Source organism: Micropterus dolomieu, unplaced genomic scaffold, assembly GCF_021292245.1.
Source record: "Micropterus dolomieu isolate WLL.071019.BEF.003 ecotype Adirondacks unplaced genomic scaffold, ASM2129224v1 contig_14175, whole genome shotgun sequence".
Taxonomy (NCBI): domain Eukaryota; kingdom Metazoa; phylum Chordata; class Actinopteri; order Centrarchiformes; family Centrarchidae; genus Micropterus; species Micropterus dolomieu.
Window position 1 is genome coordinate 748 of NW_025743161.1, and position 13,710 is coordinate 14,457.

At 39.8% G+C, this 13,710-nt stretch overlaps 1 protein-coding gene and 1 non-coding gene across 2 annotated transcripts; one reads left to right on the plus strand and one right to left on the minus strand.

Annotated features, from left to right (window-relative positions):
• The first annotated feature begins 234 nt into the window (after nucleotides 1–234).
• LOC123966758 (non-lysosomal glucosylceramidase-like) lies at nucleotides 235–2,813 on the plus strand. The gene is made up of 2 exons (XM_046042877.1): nucleotides 235–648; nucleotides 1,252–2,813. Exons 1-2 carry the CDS (start codon nucleotides 514–516, stop codon nucleotides 1,504–1,506), a joined length of 390 nt encoding a protein of 129 aa, XP_045898833.1. The 5' UTR covers nucleotides 235–513; the 3' UTR covers nucleotides 1,507–2,813.
• Nucleotides 2,814–11,540: 8,727 nt separating this feature from the next.
• On the minus strand, nucleotides 11,541–11,612 carry trnae-cuc. The gene has a single exon. It is a non-coding gene; the product is annotated as a tRNA-Glu (tRNA).
• Nucleotides 11,613–13,710: the final 2,098 nt, after the last annotated feature.

Genomic DNA, 13,710 nt, shown 5'->3' on the forward strand with positions numbered 1-13,710 from the left:
ATATCTCGTTACCAGATTTTTAAAACAAAAACACAATTACAAGATTGTTTATATTAAGTACTGTGACCAAGATACTTGCTGATTTGGAAATTTTATAAAGTAAAAATCAACTTATGATGCTCTCAGCCGTGTTTCTTAAGTACCCTTAAACGTGGTTTGGATTTCTGTATTGCAATTTCTTGTCTCTCTTGACATGTACAACAATACTTTATATGCAATAAGCTAATATTAGCCAGTATATCTGCCCAGCTATAATTGACAGAAATGTACTGAGCACTTGCCAAATCGAAGGTTAATATTAAACAGTGCCACCAAGAGTTAAATTGTGCACAGTACATAGTTTTTTCTTTATGACCTAACAACTGTTCCTTTCTCTGACGAGCTGAAAACATTAAAGATGTTTTCAGATTAGGACATGTATCAAAGCTTTGAACATCACTTCCTCTCTCCCTCCAGGCTTTTCCAAAAGATAAAATCCAGAGCGCACTAAAATCTGTCTTTGACTTGAATGTAATGAGCTTCGCTGGGGGCCAGATGGGGGCAGTTAATGGCATGCGCCCTGAAGGAGTGCCTGACCGGTCCAGTGTCCAGTCAGATGAGGTCTGGATTGGAGTAGTGTATGGACTGGCAGCCACTATGATTCATGAGGTATGTGTGCGTGTGTATGTTAGTATATTTAGGTATAATATTTGTGGCATATCATACTCTCATTTTGTTAAAATGTTGTCGTCAGTGCAGTGTTGTTGAGCTGAGGTGACCTCTTCTGTCTTTCTCACTACATCTGGTCATTTTTTATCCTCTAAAGTTGATTTTGTTTTCTGTCACATATGCAGCTGAGGAGTGACTTGAAAATGTACTGAATGCGATATACGATAGGTTACTGAATTGTAAAGTTTGAGTAGGTATCAATTATTAACAAGTGCCAAGATATCAGAAAAGTTGAACCCACTCTTTTTAAGATGCTAAAACAATTCTAACGTTGCCGTTATTGCATGGTTAAGAGTCTTGTAATATTTTAATCCTAAGTTTTGCATTGTTAACAATCTGTTAAAGGAATAGTTATACATTTTGGGAAATATTTCCTGGTGGGTCTTGTAAATGACTCCGGACTCCAGTTTCATATTATAGGGACAGATATGACTGTGATATCAAATCTTCTCACCTAACTCTGCAGTAAATTGGCTGGTTGCATTGATTGTGACATTAAGTAAAATACAGCCTCACGCCTCTGTGGCTGTCGGTTTCTTTCAGGGTATGCAGGAGGAGGGTATGCGCACGGCAGAGGGTTGCTACCGGACTGTGTGGGAGAGGCTGGGCATGGCCTTCCAGACTCCTGAAGCCTACTGTGAGAAGGGAATCTACCGCTCTCTGGCGTACATGAGGCCGCTGAGCGTCTGGGCCATGCAGCTAGCCCTGAACACTTCACAGAAGGATCAGATCACATCGGCACAAACTGGAACCACAGATGGAGAACAAGGACATGATCTGAGAGAAAATCAGAGCTAGGACTTGAGCCATCAGACGGGTGTGATTTAGGTACAGTGGGTTCCTCCAAAGATGACCTTCAAACTCTCCTGCAGCCACCACCCTCATATGTAGGGCTCCATTTGATCGGTCACAGTCCTTGAATTTGATTACCTACCGTTTGTTCTGCCGTTAATTATTTATGGTTGACAAAGTCAGTAGCCACTGTAGATCATGGTATTGTTGGGCGAGAGGTTCTTCAAGAGACTGGAAATGGTTCCTGATTCTTAGAAGTTGTGCAGTGTTGGGTTGGTAGCCAGGCAATGTCAAGATCATATCAAAAACTGACCTTTTGTTTCAGCAACATATTGTCTATTTGCACACATATACAGACACATGCGAGCACTACATTTTACAGTCGTCAAAAATAATGTTTGCATATTTGGAAAAAGTTTATATGCTATTTGAGGACTGTGTGATGTATGTATTGTCTGCAACAGTTGAGATTTGAACAATTTCTTTATCAGAAATATAAAAAAAACATTAAAGATTTTCTTTTTCCGCTTAATAAATTTGAATTCTGTATTAACTATGTAATATGCGATCAGTAGTGTCGGAAATTAAGTCTTAAAAAATTACATACAGTATATATATGTTTTCTTTTTTAAAAATAGCATTTGGTGCCTTGTTGCATGTTGGCCAGATCTACAGTACATTAATGTAGTGGCAACCGTGTTTTAAAATCCAATACACATGACAATCTTGCTGAATAAATGATTAAGATAAAAAAGCTGGTTTGTTGTGTTGTTAATTAAATATCAGTAATTAAGTACAAACAAGTGATGTCTGACCTACTCAGAGACAAAGACATTAATGTTTTACTGTTGTAATGAAATTCAATTAAGGCTTTTACAGTCTACGAGGACATAAGAGGTCATTGAAGTTAAAGTTACACTTATCAGATAAAAGACAGGTCAAAAAGGTTAACGAGTCTGGCTGTTAACTGAAAGGTTGGTGGTTCAAGCCCCCCCAGGGAGGCTGGGTTTTGTGCTTAAGTATCCAGGCAACATCAGGAGCAAGGGTCAGAGAAACCAGGAGCAAAAGTAACACTGTGACAGCAGTTTGGCCAAATGAATGGGACACATCATCAGTAGCGGTATATCCTTCTGTCATAGTTGAATAGTAAATATTAATAGGTTATCTAGCTACTTAGTTGTACCTCGATAATGACCAATGCTGGGTCTCTGTAAATATTATTTTAACGTACAGTCTAGATTTGCTCTTATGAAAAGTGCAATGAGATAACTTCTGTTGTGAATTGGTGCTCAATAAAAAATAACTGAATTCAACTGCCAAGGAATAAAGGGATTCATTAGACCTGAAGCCTCTGTCCTGTTGTCTGCATCTGACAATTATTTTTTATTTTTTTGAACCATACCATTACAAAGTATATCTCAGGGAAAGTCATACATAGTTTAATCAATTTCAAATTGATTCATAATTATTATAATATAGGTGAAGCTATGATGTACATGCACTCTACGATATAATCACATCTGTCTTATTGTGCCACCTCCTGGTCACAGGCCTGTACAATAATACAACCACTTTGTTAATAGGTTTAAACAAGTTCTTAAAGCACTGTACAAAACACGTAACATATTGAGCTTTGAACACTCATTTATGACCAATGTCTGTTCACTTTATAAGATACTGCAAGATTTAGCTACCCCACCCCTTTAACAATTTATCCTTACAGCACATAAGGAAATAAGGCAAACAAGATCATCAACAAGGGGAGACTGTTAAATAAAACACTGTTCCGACAAAAATCGTACAAAATGCTTTTTCAATCACAGCGACAAAACAGTGGAATGCTTAAGTGTATTAGTTAAATCAGTCTAAACGTAGTCTATACACCCTGAATGTATTTATTTGTTATCAGTGTTATCACAGTTTGTTTTTTTTAAATATCAAAATGTACTGATACACAGAAATTATTTTACAAAGTTTTACATTGAAAACCATAAATAAAATTTACTTTTTGTTTGCATAAACATTAAAATATTAACAGCAAATACCTTATGTAAACATGTGCAATGCATGAAATGATCTGCAGACACATGAAGGTTAAAGCAGCAGAACATGTTGTGTTTTTACTGTTTTTACTTCAGTTTACTAGCTATAAGCAAGTTAGACAGACAAACCAAAGCTAAAAGTTACCCTGCATTTCCTTAAAGGCAATTTTCCCTCAGCACTCTTATAAAAACCAAAATATCACCAGACTTCAGACAGGCTGAAATATCTCTGCAGCGCTGTTGTCGTTTACCCAAACAAACGCATGCTTGTGGGAGACTGTTGCTAACTTTGTTTGATGCTGGAAAGTATTTGCCGTGAGTTTTTCAAAGCGCTGTAATCAAGCATGTTATCAAATTAATTAAAATTTGTGCTGTAATACTAACCGTCGGAAATCTTACTATGGTTTATCATTAAGCTGGTAACCACTTCATCCCTAAAACCAATAAATGAAACGTGCATTTCAAGTATGCTTGTGACATCCGTGTCATTCAGCTGCTTAAGGCAACAGTCCAGCACGACTGGTAAAGTAGATCAGGGAGAATCATGGGGAGGAACTGGTTGGCACACTATCTTGGGGAGCGTGCAGACTTTGTGGATCGGCCCAGCCTCTTCCCAGTGGTCTGCCAGGAGCCCCCAGAGCCCATCAACATCCCCACCAGTCGCTGGCAGCTGTCTGTCTACAACAGGGACATCCTTTCCCGCATGGACCATCTAAAGGCCAGCATCACTTCCACGTTTTGGTCCATCTTAAAGATGAACTCAACCAAAAAAACAGACAGTGTAACAGACTTCCATGTACTAATATATACCAGTGTTTCCCAAACATTGATTTATTTGTGGCAGCCTGCCGCAATATCAACGCTGACAGCCACACAGGGCTCAACAATAACGGTGGCCCGATGGCTCTGGGCCAGTAAAACGTAACGTCGGGACAGATCAAACTAGCAACTTTAGTATTTTAAAAAAACCCAATGAAACTCAATATCCTGCAGTTGTTTTGCAGCTCTTGGCGCGCACCAATGTCCAATCAAGAGTTACGTGACGAGAGGTTTTCAAATATTATTTCTCTAATCTCAATCATGCGGCAACCTCTGGGTCGAAAGTGAAACTATGCAGACGGAACTTTAAGCTGCATTCTCTCTAACGGCCAGCAGGGGGCGAGTTCCATTAGAAATAATGGTAAAATGTTGGTACTTCTCAGCTGATTTATTAGCTCAGTAAACACTTTTAAATGACTTTATAGTCTCAGTCGCTAGTTTCAGGTCTTCTTCAACACAGCATGATGTCCGTTTAGTATATTATGGTCCTATTTAGGGGAAAATAAACGATAATGCTACCTTGTGATTGACGGCAACCTGTTCATCAGGATAGAGGCGACTCGTGTCCGCTGCTCTGTGTACATTTTTCATAAATGGCTGTCAGCAGGAGAGCGCGTCATGTTTGAGTCTGTTAGTATGTTTTGTTTTAAAAGTAAATTGTTTTGTTAACCTTTTTATTTTTTATGATTTTAACTGTGTTTACTGTTTTTACATTTTAGTTTATTTTATTTTATATGCAGGATGTATTTCATAAACGATTAAACACGATTAAACACAGGAGGGACAGTAAAAATAGTTTTCGTGGGGTGGGGCCAGTTGCAAAAAAGTTTAATGTTGAGCCTTGCCGCCACATATTGATTTTCTGTTTTTTTTTTTTTTAACCAGGCCTATTTAAAATCGTATCTGAAATAAGGACTCAGATTAGGGGCGTCACGATAGACTTAGCTCACGAGAGGAGATGATACACGATATTGGTGTCACGAGAACAAGACTAGAAGATATTTTAACCCTACTTTATAGAAAACAATTAATGCTAAAATATAAAAGTTGGGGGGTTCAGGTGGTCCTCCATTAAACATTTCCAATATTCTTGTTAAACCTTTCCGCACTAATTTTCTTTCCTGCATTAATTTATGGTGGAAATGTTTTTATTTATGTAAAAGAGAAACACAAAATTCAGATGGCAGGTGACAATTCCAATCTAAAAATCTAAAAGAACAGAAAACCAAAAACAAACTGTATCAAGAAGTTGTTAAAGTTACTCACTGGTGCTTCATGTTTTGGGGCCATTTTATAATTAGTAGCTTTATTTTTTTTAGCTTAAGTTAAATTAATAAATAAGTGCAAATTAACTTTTCTCAAAACATTTTCATTTGTTATTTAACATTTCTGGTTGCAAGCTATTCAGAACATTTTTAACAAATGCTTTCAAAAAGTGGTGGGGACAAGACCTGCCCTACTCTGCCTCTGATTGTCTGTCAGGTTTACCGATTAGGAATGACGATTGGTTAGGCATATGCGGCTGTAAATTTGCAAAGATCATGCTAGAGTGGACACGGTAGATCCACTTCATCATCGGATCTGCACAAATGGCTAAACGGTGAAAGGTGCCTGCAATGTCGGAGACTATTAATTATAGCTATATTAATATTAGAATACTGCTGGGTTGTCGAGGTTAGCAGGCTGTACATAGCTGGTACTCAATGCCATAGTTACGCTGTCACTCTGTGGGAAACACTGTAGACTCACAACTACACGTATCAGTTTTGTCATGTCATAACATTGCATACACAGTTATTATAAATGTGTGCTGTGAAATAAATCTACATACACTAACTGCTACAAATGATCTATAAAGCATAATTTTAAACATCACTGTCATTAAATCCCAGATGTTCTAGATGGCAGTTCAGAGGCTGGCCTGCCACAGCAGGGGGACAGCTCTCTGGGTGACCTCCATCAGCAATGAGGTCGGTCAGATTATGACCAGTGTCCTGGACAAGATCAGGGTTTTTCCTGCATAGAGAAATTTTTGGCGCCCAAAGAGGTTTTAGCGAGAGCCAAAGGAAAATCGCCAGCGCCAAAATGATCAGAATTGAAGAAGCGTTTCAAATATTCTCCTAATGTGTTTTAATAGCTATTTATCAAACAGCTTTTGAGCAAGCAGAAGATGTTTTGTCTTCCAGCAGTCACCTCTCCTGTCATCCGCAGCGCTGTTTTTTATTTTTGTAACACATGCAGCTGAAGCAGGATTAATAAACCAGCTGCTGCGTTGGTTTGACTGCGCCTGAACGCTCCACTACGAAGCTCGCGCTACTTGGAGCGATGACTTCCTGTTATTTCTCACAATATAAAAGCAGTTTATGCTTTAAGTGTGCCGGTATTCACCGGTACTGTCACTTTTACATTTTACTCTTTGGTGTACCAGCCCCGGTCCTCATTTCTGCCCTCTCCTGTTCCTGTTATCTCCTGCCTTGCTAATCTCTGCAGGGAGATCGGGTGCCTTTCATGCAGCCATGTGCGTTAGCTGCTTGTCACTTTTCGTGAACCGACCAATCACAGCCTGGTGTAGGCGGGGCATTAAAAAAAGGCTGATGCACTACATCAAACTTTAGAAATGTTGAACTCGTTCTGTATGCAAGGTTTTTATTATTGACATTTAGTACTTTGCATAAACAAATCAGAGACTGACCACCATGTAGAGCATTTTTCTTGCACAATAATTTAGTAACTGAAAACGAACTACAAAATTAAACTGCTGTTTTATCCATCTGGAATTAATATTAGGCTACTAATAGTAAGCTATAGTAGCCTATACCATTATCTGAAATTCTAATGAATACTCTAGGACTGACCCGGCATAGTTGAAGTCACGATGCTTCGATGGGCGGAGCCAGCTTCGACTGTGAGATTGACAGTCGAAGCTTCGCAGTGAAACAAGGATCATGCCATTTTGGCGATATGGGGGTGCTCAACGTCTGATTTTACATAGAACTACAATATACATTTCAACATACAATGCTGTAAATAAACATGTAAAAGGAATAAAACTTTCAATAAATGTTTTTAAAATGCGTAAATAAATCCTAAATTGTAACCTAACCCTGGGTCGTCAGTGCGCATGTGTAGGCTTAGCGTGTTTGTGTGCAGTGAGTGATCAGTGGCAGAAGAGGAACACTTGCGGAAGAGACGGAGCCCCAGCTTCACCAGTGTTGTGCCGAGTTGTTCGCACCTCGCGAGACTTTCGGATAATTTATCACCGTTGATGAACCACACAAAGAATATTACATTGTTTTTAAAGACGCGGCTACTTGAAATAGACCCACGAGGACGTGCATGAAGTTATCGGCAACACGGCATGCAAGCAAAACTGAAGGCAGGCGAGAGAGAGAGAGAGAGCGAGAGAAATGGGTCTTCAAAAAGCTTCAGTTTAGCTGGAAATTTACAGTGTAAGTTTAATGAATGGAGACTGCAGCTCTGCAGCTTCTCAAGATTAAAGCAGAGCTACTGTGTATATTTTGTTTTTATAGATTTTGGTCATAAAGTAACTTACTGCCTTTACTGTACGCATACTGATCATGCTTACTGTCGCGCTAAGTCAAAGGCCCATTCTGAGCCAGGAAAAACCCTTAAGTTGGGTGGCTGGTGAGATGGAGCAGAATCTGGCATGTGTAGAAATGTCACATAAGGTGCATCCAAGATGTGCCAGGTGTGCAGCTATACACAGAGATCGGCACCACAACCACCAAGGGGGGTGCATCATCCTGAACAGGTACCACTGTGCCAGAGGCTCCACAGACCTGGAATCTTTTCACTGCCACCTTAACAGGTTCATTTCAGGTATGTTGCGTAGATTTTGATGATGGGGCCAACTTATGTATTGAACCTCTAACTGAGTATTTCTTCAGTTTGCTTGCTGTGATTCAGAAAAAGGAGGTTTTTGTTGAGATCTGGATTCATGTGGAGACTTGAACTGAGTTAAGGTGTCATTAATTGATGGTTGAACTGTGAGTTTTGTATTGAGAGTTCACTGTATAATACGCTGTCAAGAACTTTATTTTTCTTGTAGTCGTCAGGTAGGCCTGCCTGAATATATTATTTAATGCCTTGACTTGACACTCAAATTATCTTTCTCTGAAATTATTATAATTTAAAACTTTTACTCTGTCCCTTTCTAACCTCCTTGCTTCTTATCATGGCTGACATATACAGTACTAATAATTAGGTCTGGGCAATATGGCCAAAAATTTTACCATGACAGTGTTTCCCACAGGATGACTGTTTAACTGTGGTGGGTTGAAACTTTCATATTATCATCTGGTTGCTGCTGTTTACATTCACCCCAGATGCAAATTCAAAACATGCACTGTGGAATGTTCTGGATGTATTTGTAGGCCTATATGTATATAAATAACTGTATATATTGTTTTATTTTATTTTATTTTATATTTCACCATATTTTAATATGGGCCTACACTTAATTATATCTTTGTGTAGCATGAAGGAACTACAAATTTCATTTCATTATGCAGCCTTGTGCTGTATATTGACTAATAAACAACTTTGTACCTTTGCACCTTCTATTTATAGCAGGTAATTTTTTATATCACGATTTTAGTTGTACTTAATTCTCTACCTTATTTTAATAAAAAGTCTTGGGTTGTTTTTTCCCCATACCTTTCTGACATTTACCCAGGGTATATAGTATTTGACAGCATTTGTGTAAAAATACATAAAAGCTGAGTGGTGGTGATTAAAGTCAATACAGCATGTATGACATTGACTAGCCTACAATGCTTTGTCCAATATGCAATTATCCTACTTGTGCAAGTGCTGTACCAAGCCCTGGCTCTGTAAATGGGAAACAAAGTGGCTCGGACTGAGACACACAACAAGGGGCTATATGTAGTTTTTCAATGAAATCACTTATTAATAAATCAGGGTAGGGTAGGGCTGGGCGATATAGCCAAAAATGTTATCACGATAAAAACATTTCATATCATTCGATATCGATAATTATCACGATATGTGTCAAATCATTATTTCTTTCAAGTTTAAAGGCAGATTTTTGCTCCTGACTGAAAGTTTAAGAAGCCAGATGGTTAATTATGTGGTTAAACTTTTCTTTATGGTCAGAATGTGACAAACACTTGATGCCAAACAGTGGATCACTTCAGAAGTCTGAGTTAGAACATTCAAAACTATTTTTACTTTTATTTACACCAAATATGATTAGTGAATCTTTTTTCAGGCTTCTTTTTTCAACAAAATAAATATTTTAATAGAAAAATTAATTTGTTTGTGATTCAAATAAATTAAAGCAAATATTTATTGACGATATGTTGAACATTTATTATATTGTTATTGAGGAAAATTATATTGCAATAATTATCATTATTGTTTCATTGCCCAGCCCTAATTTAGGGTTGCTGGAAAAACATTAAAGAAATTAGTTGACTTTTTTGCTGTTTCATCACCATTTATATCTTTGCAGTGTGTTTATGATCAAATTGTTTACTAGGGCACACAATTGTTAACAAAAGTGCAAAGTTCTTTTGCTTTTAAAGTGCACCAAATTAATGCACTTAACTTTAAAAGGCACACATTTTCTTTCGGGGGGGCAATACCCCAGACCACCCTAGAGGGTCCATGTCCACCCACCATAGTCTCACAAAATCTTGTGGGAAACACTGCGTCATCCGCTCCATTGTAGCCGACCAGCAGACACAGCATCCGAACGCTCTCTTAACCACGCCAAAATCTCAAGGACACTGACCAACTTCAAACAGTACGTTACCTGTAACACCAGAGGAGACAAGACCCTGGATCTGCTGTATGCCAATGTTAAAGAGGCACTGCACTTCCCCCTCTGGGCAAATCTGACCACTATCTGGTACTGCTGACTCCAACGTACAAGCCTGCTGTTAGGAGACAGCCTGTCTCAGCCTGTCTCGGGGGAGGCCTCCTCGGCCGGAAATTTTCAGTTTGCGTACCAGGCTGACATTAGCGTGGATGACGCCATCATCTACCTGCTTCACAGAGCTTACACCCACCTGGAGAAGCCACACAGCACTCTCTGGCTGGCTGAGAAGCTCTCCGTGATGCAGGTGGACCAGGACCTGGTGGCCTGGATCACTGACTACCTCAGAGGTCGTGTTGAGCAACACTGGCACACCCCAAGGAACTGTACTGTCACCGTTTCTCTTCACACTCTACACTTCTGACTTTTGCTTTGACTCTTGGGACGAGCCATCTCCAGAAGTTCTCAGATGACTCCTCCATCGTCAGCTATATCACTGATGACAGCGAGCAGGAGTACAGAGACCTGAATGAGAGCTTCATCGAATGGTGTGACAGCAACCACCTCCAGCTCAACACAAGAAAAACCAAGGAGCAGGTGGTGGACTTACTTACAGACGCAGCAAGAGGCCCCACACCCCTGTTGTGATGGGGTAGAGATGGTGGACACTATAAGTTCCTGGGGGTGCACCTCAAAAACAAACTGGACTGGACAGACAACACCGAGGCCCTCTACAGGAAAGGACAGAGAAGGCTGTTCTTCCTGAGGAGGCTCAGGTCCTTCAATGTGTGCACCAGGCTGCTGCGGATGTTCTACCCGTCTGTCATCTTCTTCGCTGTGGTGTGCTGGGGAGGTGGCATCGGGACTTGTGGCACTAACAAACTGCGCAAGCTGGTGAAGAAGGCCAGCTTGGTGGTGGGGATGGAACTGGACAGTGTGGAGGCAGTGACTGAGAGGAGGATGAGAGGGAAGCTGAAAACCATAATGGACAACCCCTCTCATCCTCTCTATGCTGAGCTGAGGCAGCTCAGGAGCTCCTTCAGCCACAGACTCATCCAGCCCCGAGCCTCAAAGCCCCTTGGAGGCTCATTTGTGCCGTCAGCCATCAGGTTCTACAACACCACAGCACCAAACTGACAGATTTGTGCCTGATTATATCTGAGACCTTTATCTGGTTGTAAATAATTATTCTTGATTGTATAGTGTAAATAGTGTGTTAATTAATCTACAATACTGCATCTGTTCTTTTATATTCCTTATGCTGCTAAGTTAACCTAAATTTCCCCTATGGGGGATGAATAATGTAATATCTTATCTCATCAAGCAGCTGATCAGCAATCACATGGACTCACTGTAAGACAACAAACATAAAGCTTATGTTCCCTGACCGGGAATCGAACCCGGGCCGCGGCGGTGAGAGCGCCGAATCCTAACCACTAGACCACCAGGGAACCTGGCTAATGTCTGTGATTTCACATAGTACACCAGCATGTTCCACCAGCTTGTGCAGGAATGCATGTTTTGGTCATAAAAGTGTCATCTATATCTAAGGAAGTCATAGAAACAGTAGAGGGAACACAAACACACATCTCTGCTGATCACAGAAAGATAAACAGACCTGGTTGAATTTAATTTACTGGATTCTCTGTGCCATTTCTGTGTCTGACTTCCTGGCCAGTTCCATCAGCTCTATGCAGCGTGACGTGGCTTCTGTCAAAAATAGACTAGCTGCGCAGTCATATTCCTTTGGCAGTGGTAGTGTATGTTTTCATGAATTTACTTTTAAATGATGCAAAAAATCTAAATTCTGGGTTTAAACTCTTTACTGAAACAAAATTTTTACATAAAAATACAAGTCATAATCTTTACGTAACAATTAGGCCTGGGTAACGCGTTAACGGATTAATTAATTAACGGCGAGAATTATTTTATCGCGCGTTAACGCAGGCTGGGTTAACATTAAGGCTGGGTGATGCGTTAACACATTAATTAATTAATGCTGACAATTATTTTATTACGTTTTTATTATTATTGTGAAAGTCCGTTGCTCACTTGCTCTGAATACACATCAAATCCATGGGTCACAGGAGGGGTGGGATGTTGATTAGCCTGCAAATCACCCATCCCAAACATATAATACAACACATAATACATTGGATGCAGTGTGAGGGAGAAGTAGATAACAAAAGCAAGACAAGCGATCAAATGCCATAGTGAAGTGGATAGCTACACACTGCATGCTGATCAGTATTGGGGAAGATGGCGGTCTTAGGAACGTTAAACTCACAATGTAGTCGCCTGGCTCTGCAGGATTGCTCTTTGCTCCGGTGATCAGACAAGCGCTCCACGAGTAAATGACAGGCACTCTACGGATAGTAACCATGGCAACGGCTTCTGTGCGGTACACAGCTGTAGCCTATTTAACTTAAGTTACAGGTCACATAAATTTACCTGATAGGCCTTCATCTAGTTTTGCGGGGATGCTCTGCCATATAACAGTAATAGATTCTGGAAACTAACAAACAGCGAGGATCAGTCTCTCTTTTAATGATTTGTGCTGTGCGTCGCATACAAAAAGTTCAAGACAATTCAACTGCGGAAACGGGCGTGAGGCGACCACAGGGCTCTACAGTGCGACCATTTTCCTCGCATATGTCCCTAAAAAAATTGATATGTGCGAGCCACCGGAGCGCAGAGAGTGGGCGGGTCGCTCGGTGGCTGCTTGAGAAGCTCATTACAAAAACAAAGACAGCGATGTCAGCAGCTGGAGTGGCGAGACAGAAGACAGTAGGGAGAAGATAAGGAAGTTGTGGGTTTGGCTAGCTGGCTACAAGGTGTATCAGGTACCTTCTGTTGAAACATGTTCATCTTTTCATAAAATCGATGTGTTCGTCAATTTCACTTTTCGTCAACTGACCAATCACAGCCTGGATGGGGCGGGACATAAAAATGGTTTGACGTGCTCCAGTAAACTTTCAATTGTTGAACTTGAGCAAGGATTTTATGAATGAAAACATGAAACAGCTGTTTTTTCCCCAACTGGAATTAATTTTACACTAGTTGTGGGCTACATAGGAAACTATTACATAAAATGACAATAGCCTACATATAGTAAAATTAAATAATTTATATATTAACATACTAACAGAATACTATCAGATTAAAATTGAACTTTTTATCTACAATACACTAATTAAAACTACTTTTTCCTCCATGTTGTAGAAAGAACCTCTGCAGTGGAAAGATGCAGATCTCCACTACACGCAGTCTGCCAGTATGTGCTCCTTCTAGGCTCCTCCTGAGTGATACGTTCCCCTTTTTCTGATTTACTAAAGTTATTGTAAAACTGTATAGTAGTCTTGTTTTGATTAGGTGTATTGTGAATCCGTCCCTGGTTCAAAAACTACACAAGCACCAATCACAGTAAAGTATTTTGTGATTACTGATCAGTATTTTAAAAGCTGTTTTCAATGTCTCAAATTTTCAAAACATCTGTTTCAATATTTTTAAAAGCTTTAACAAAATATTAAGGCTGAGGTGTACAGATAC

Excerpts from the sequence above, each read along its gene's own strand:
- LOC123966758 (XM_046042877.1), top strand. The coding sequence starts at position 514 with ATGAGCTTCGCTGGGGGCCAGATGGGGGCAGTTAATGGCATGCGCCCT. Across the intron at positions 649-1,251 it reads CAGCCACTATGATTCATGAG|GGTATGCAGGAGGAGGGTAT; the intron begins GTATGTGTGCGT and ends GGTTTCTTTCAG.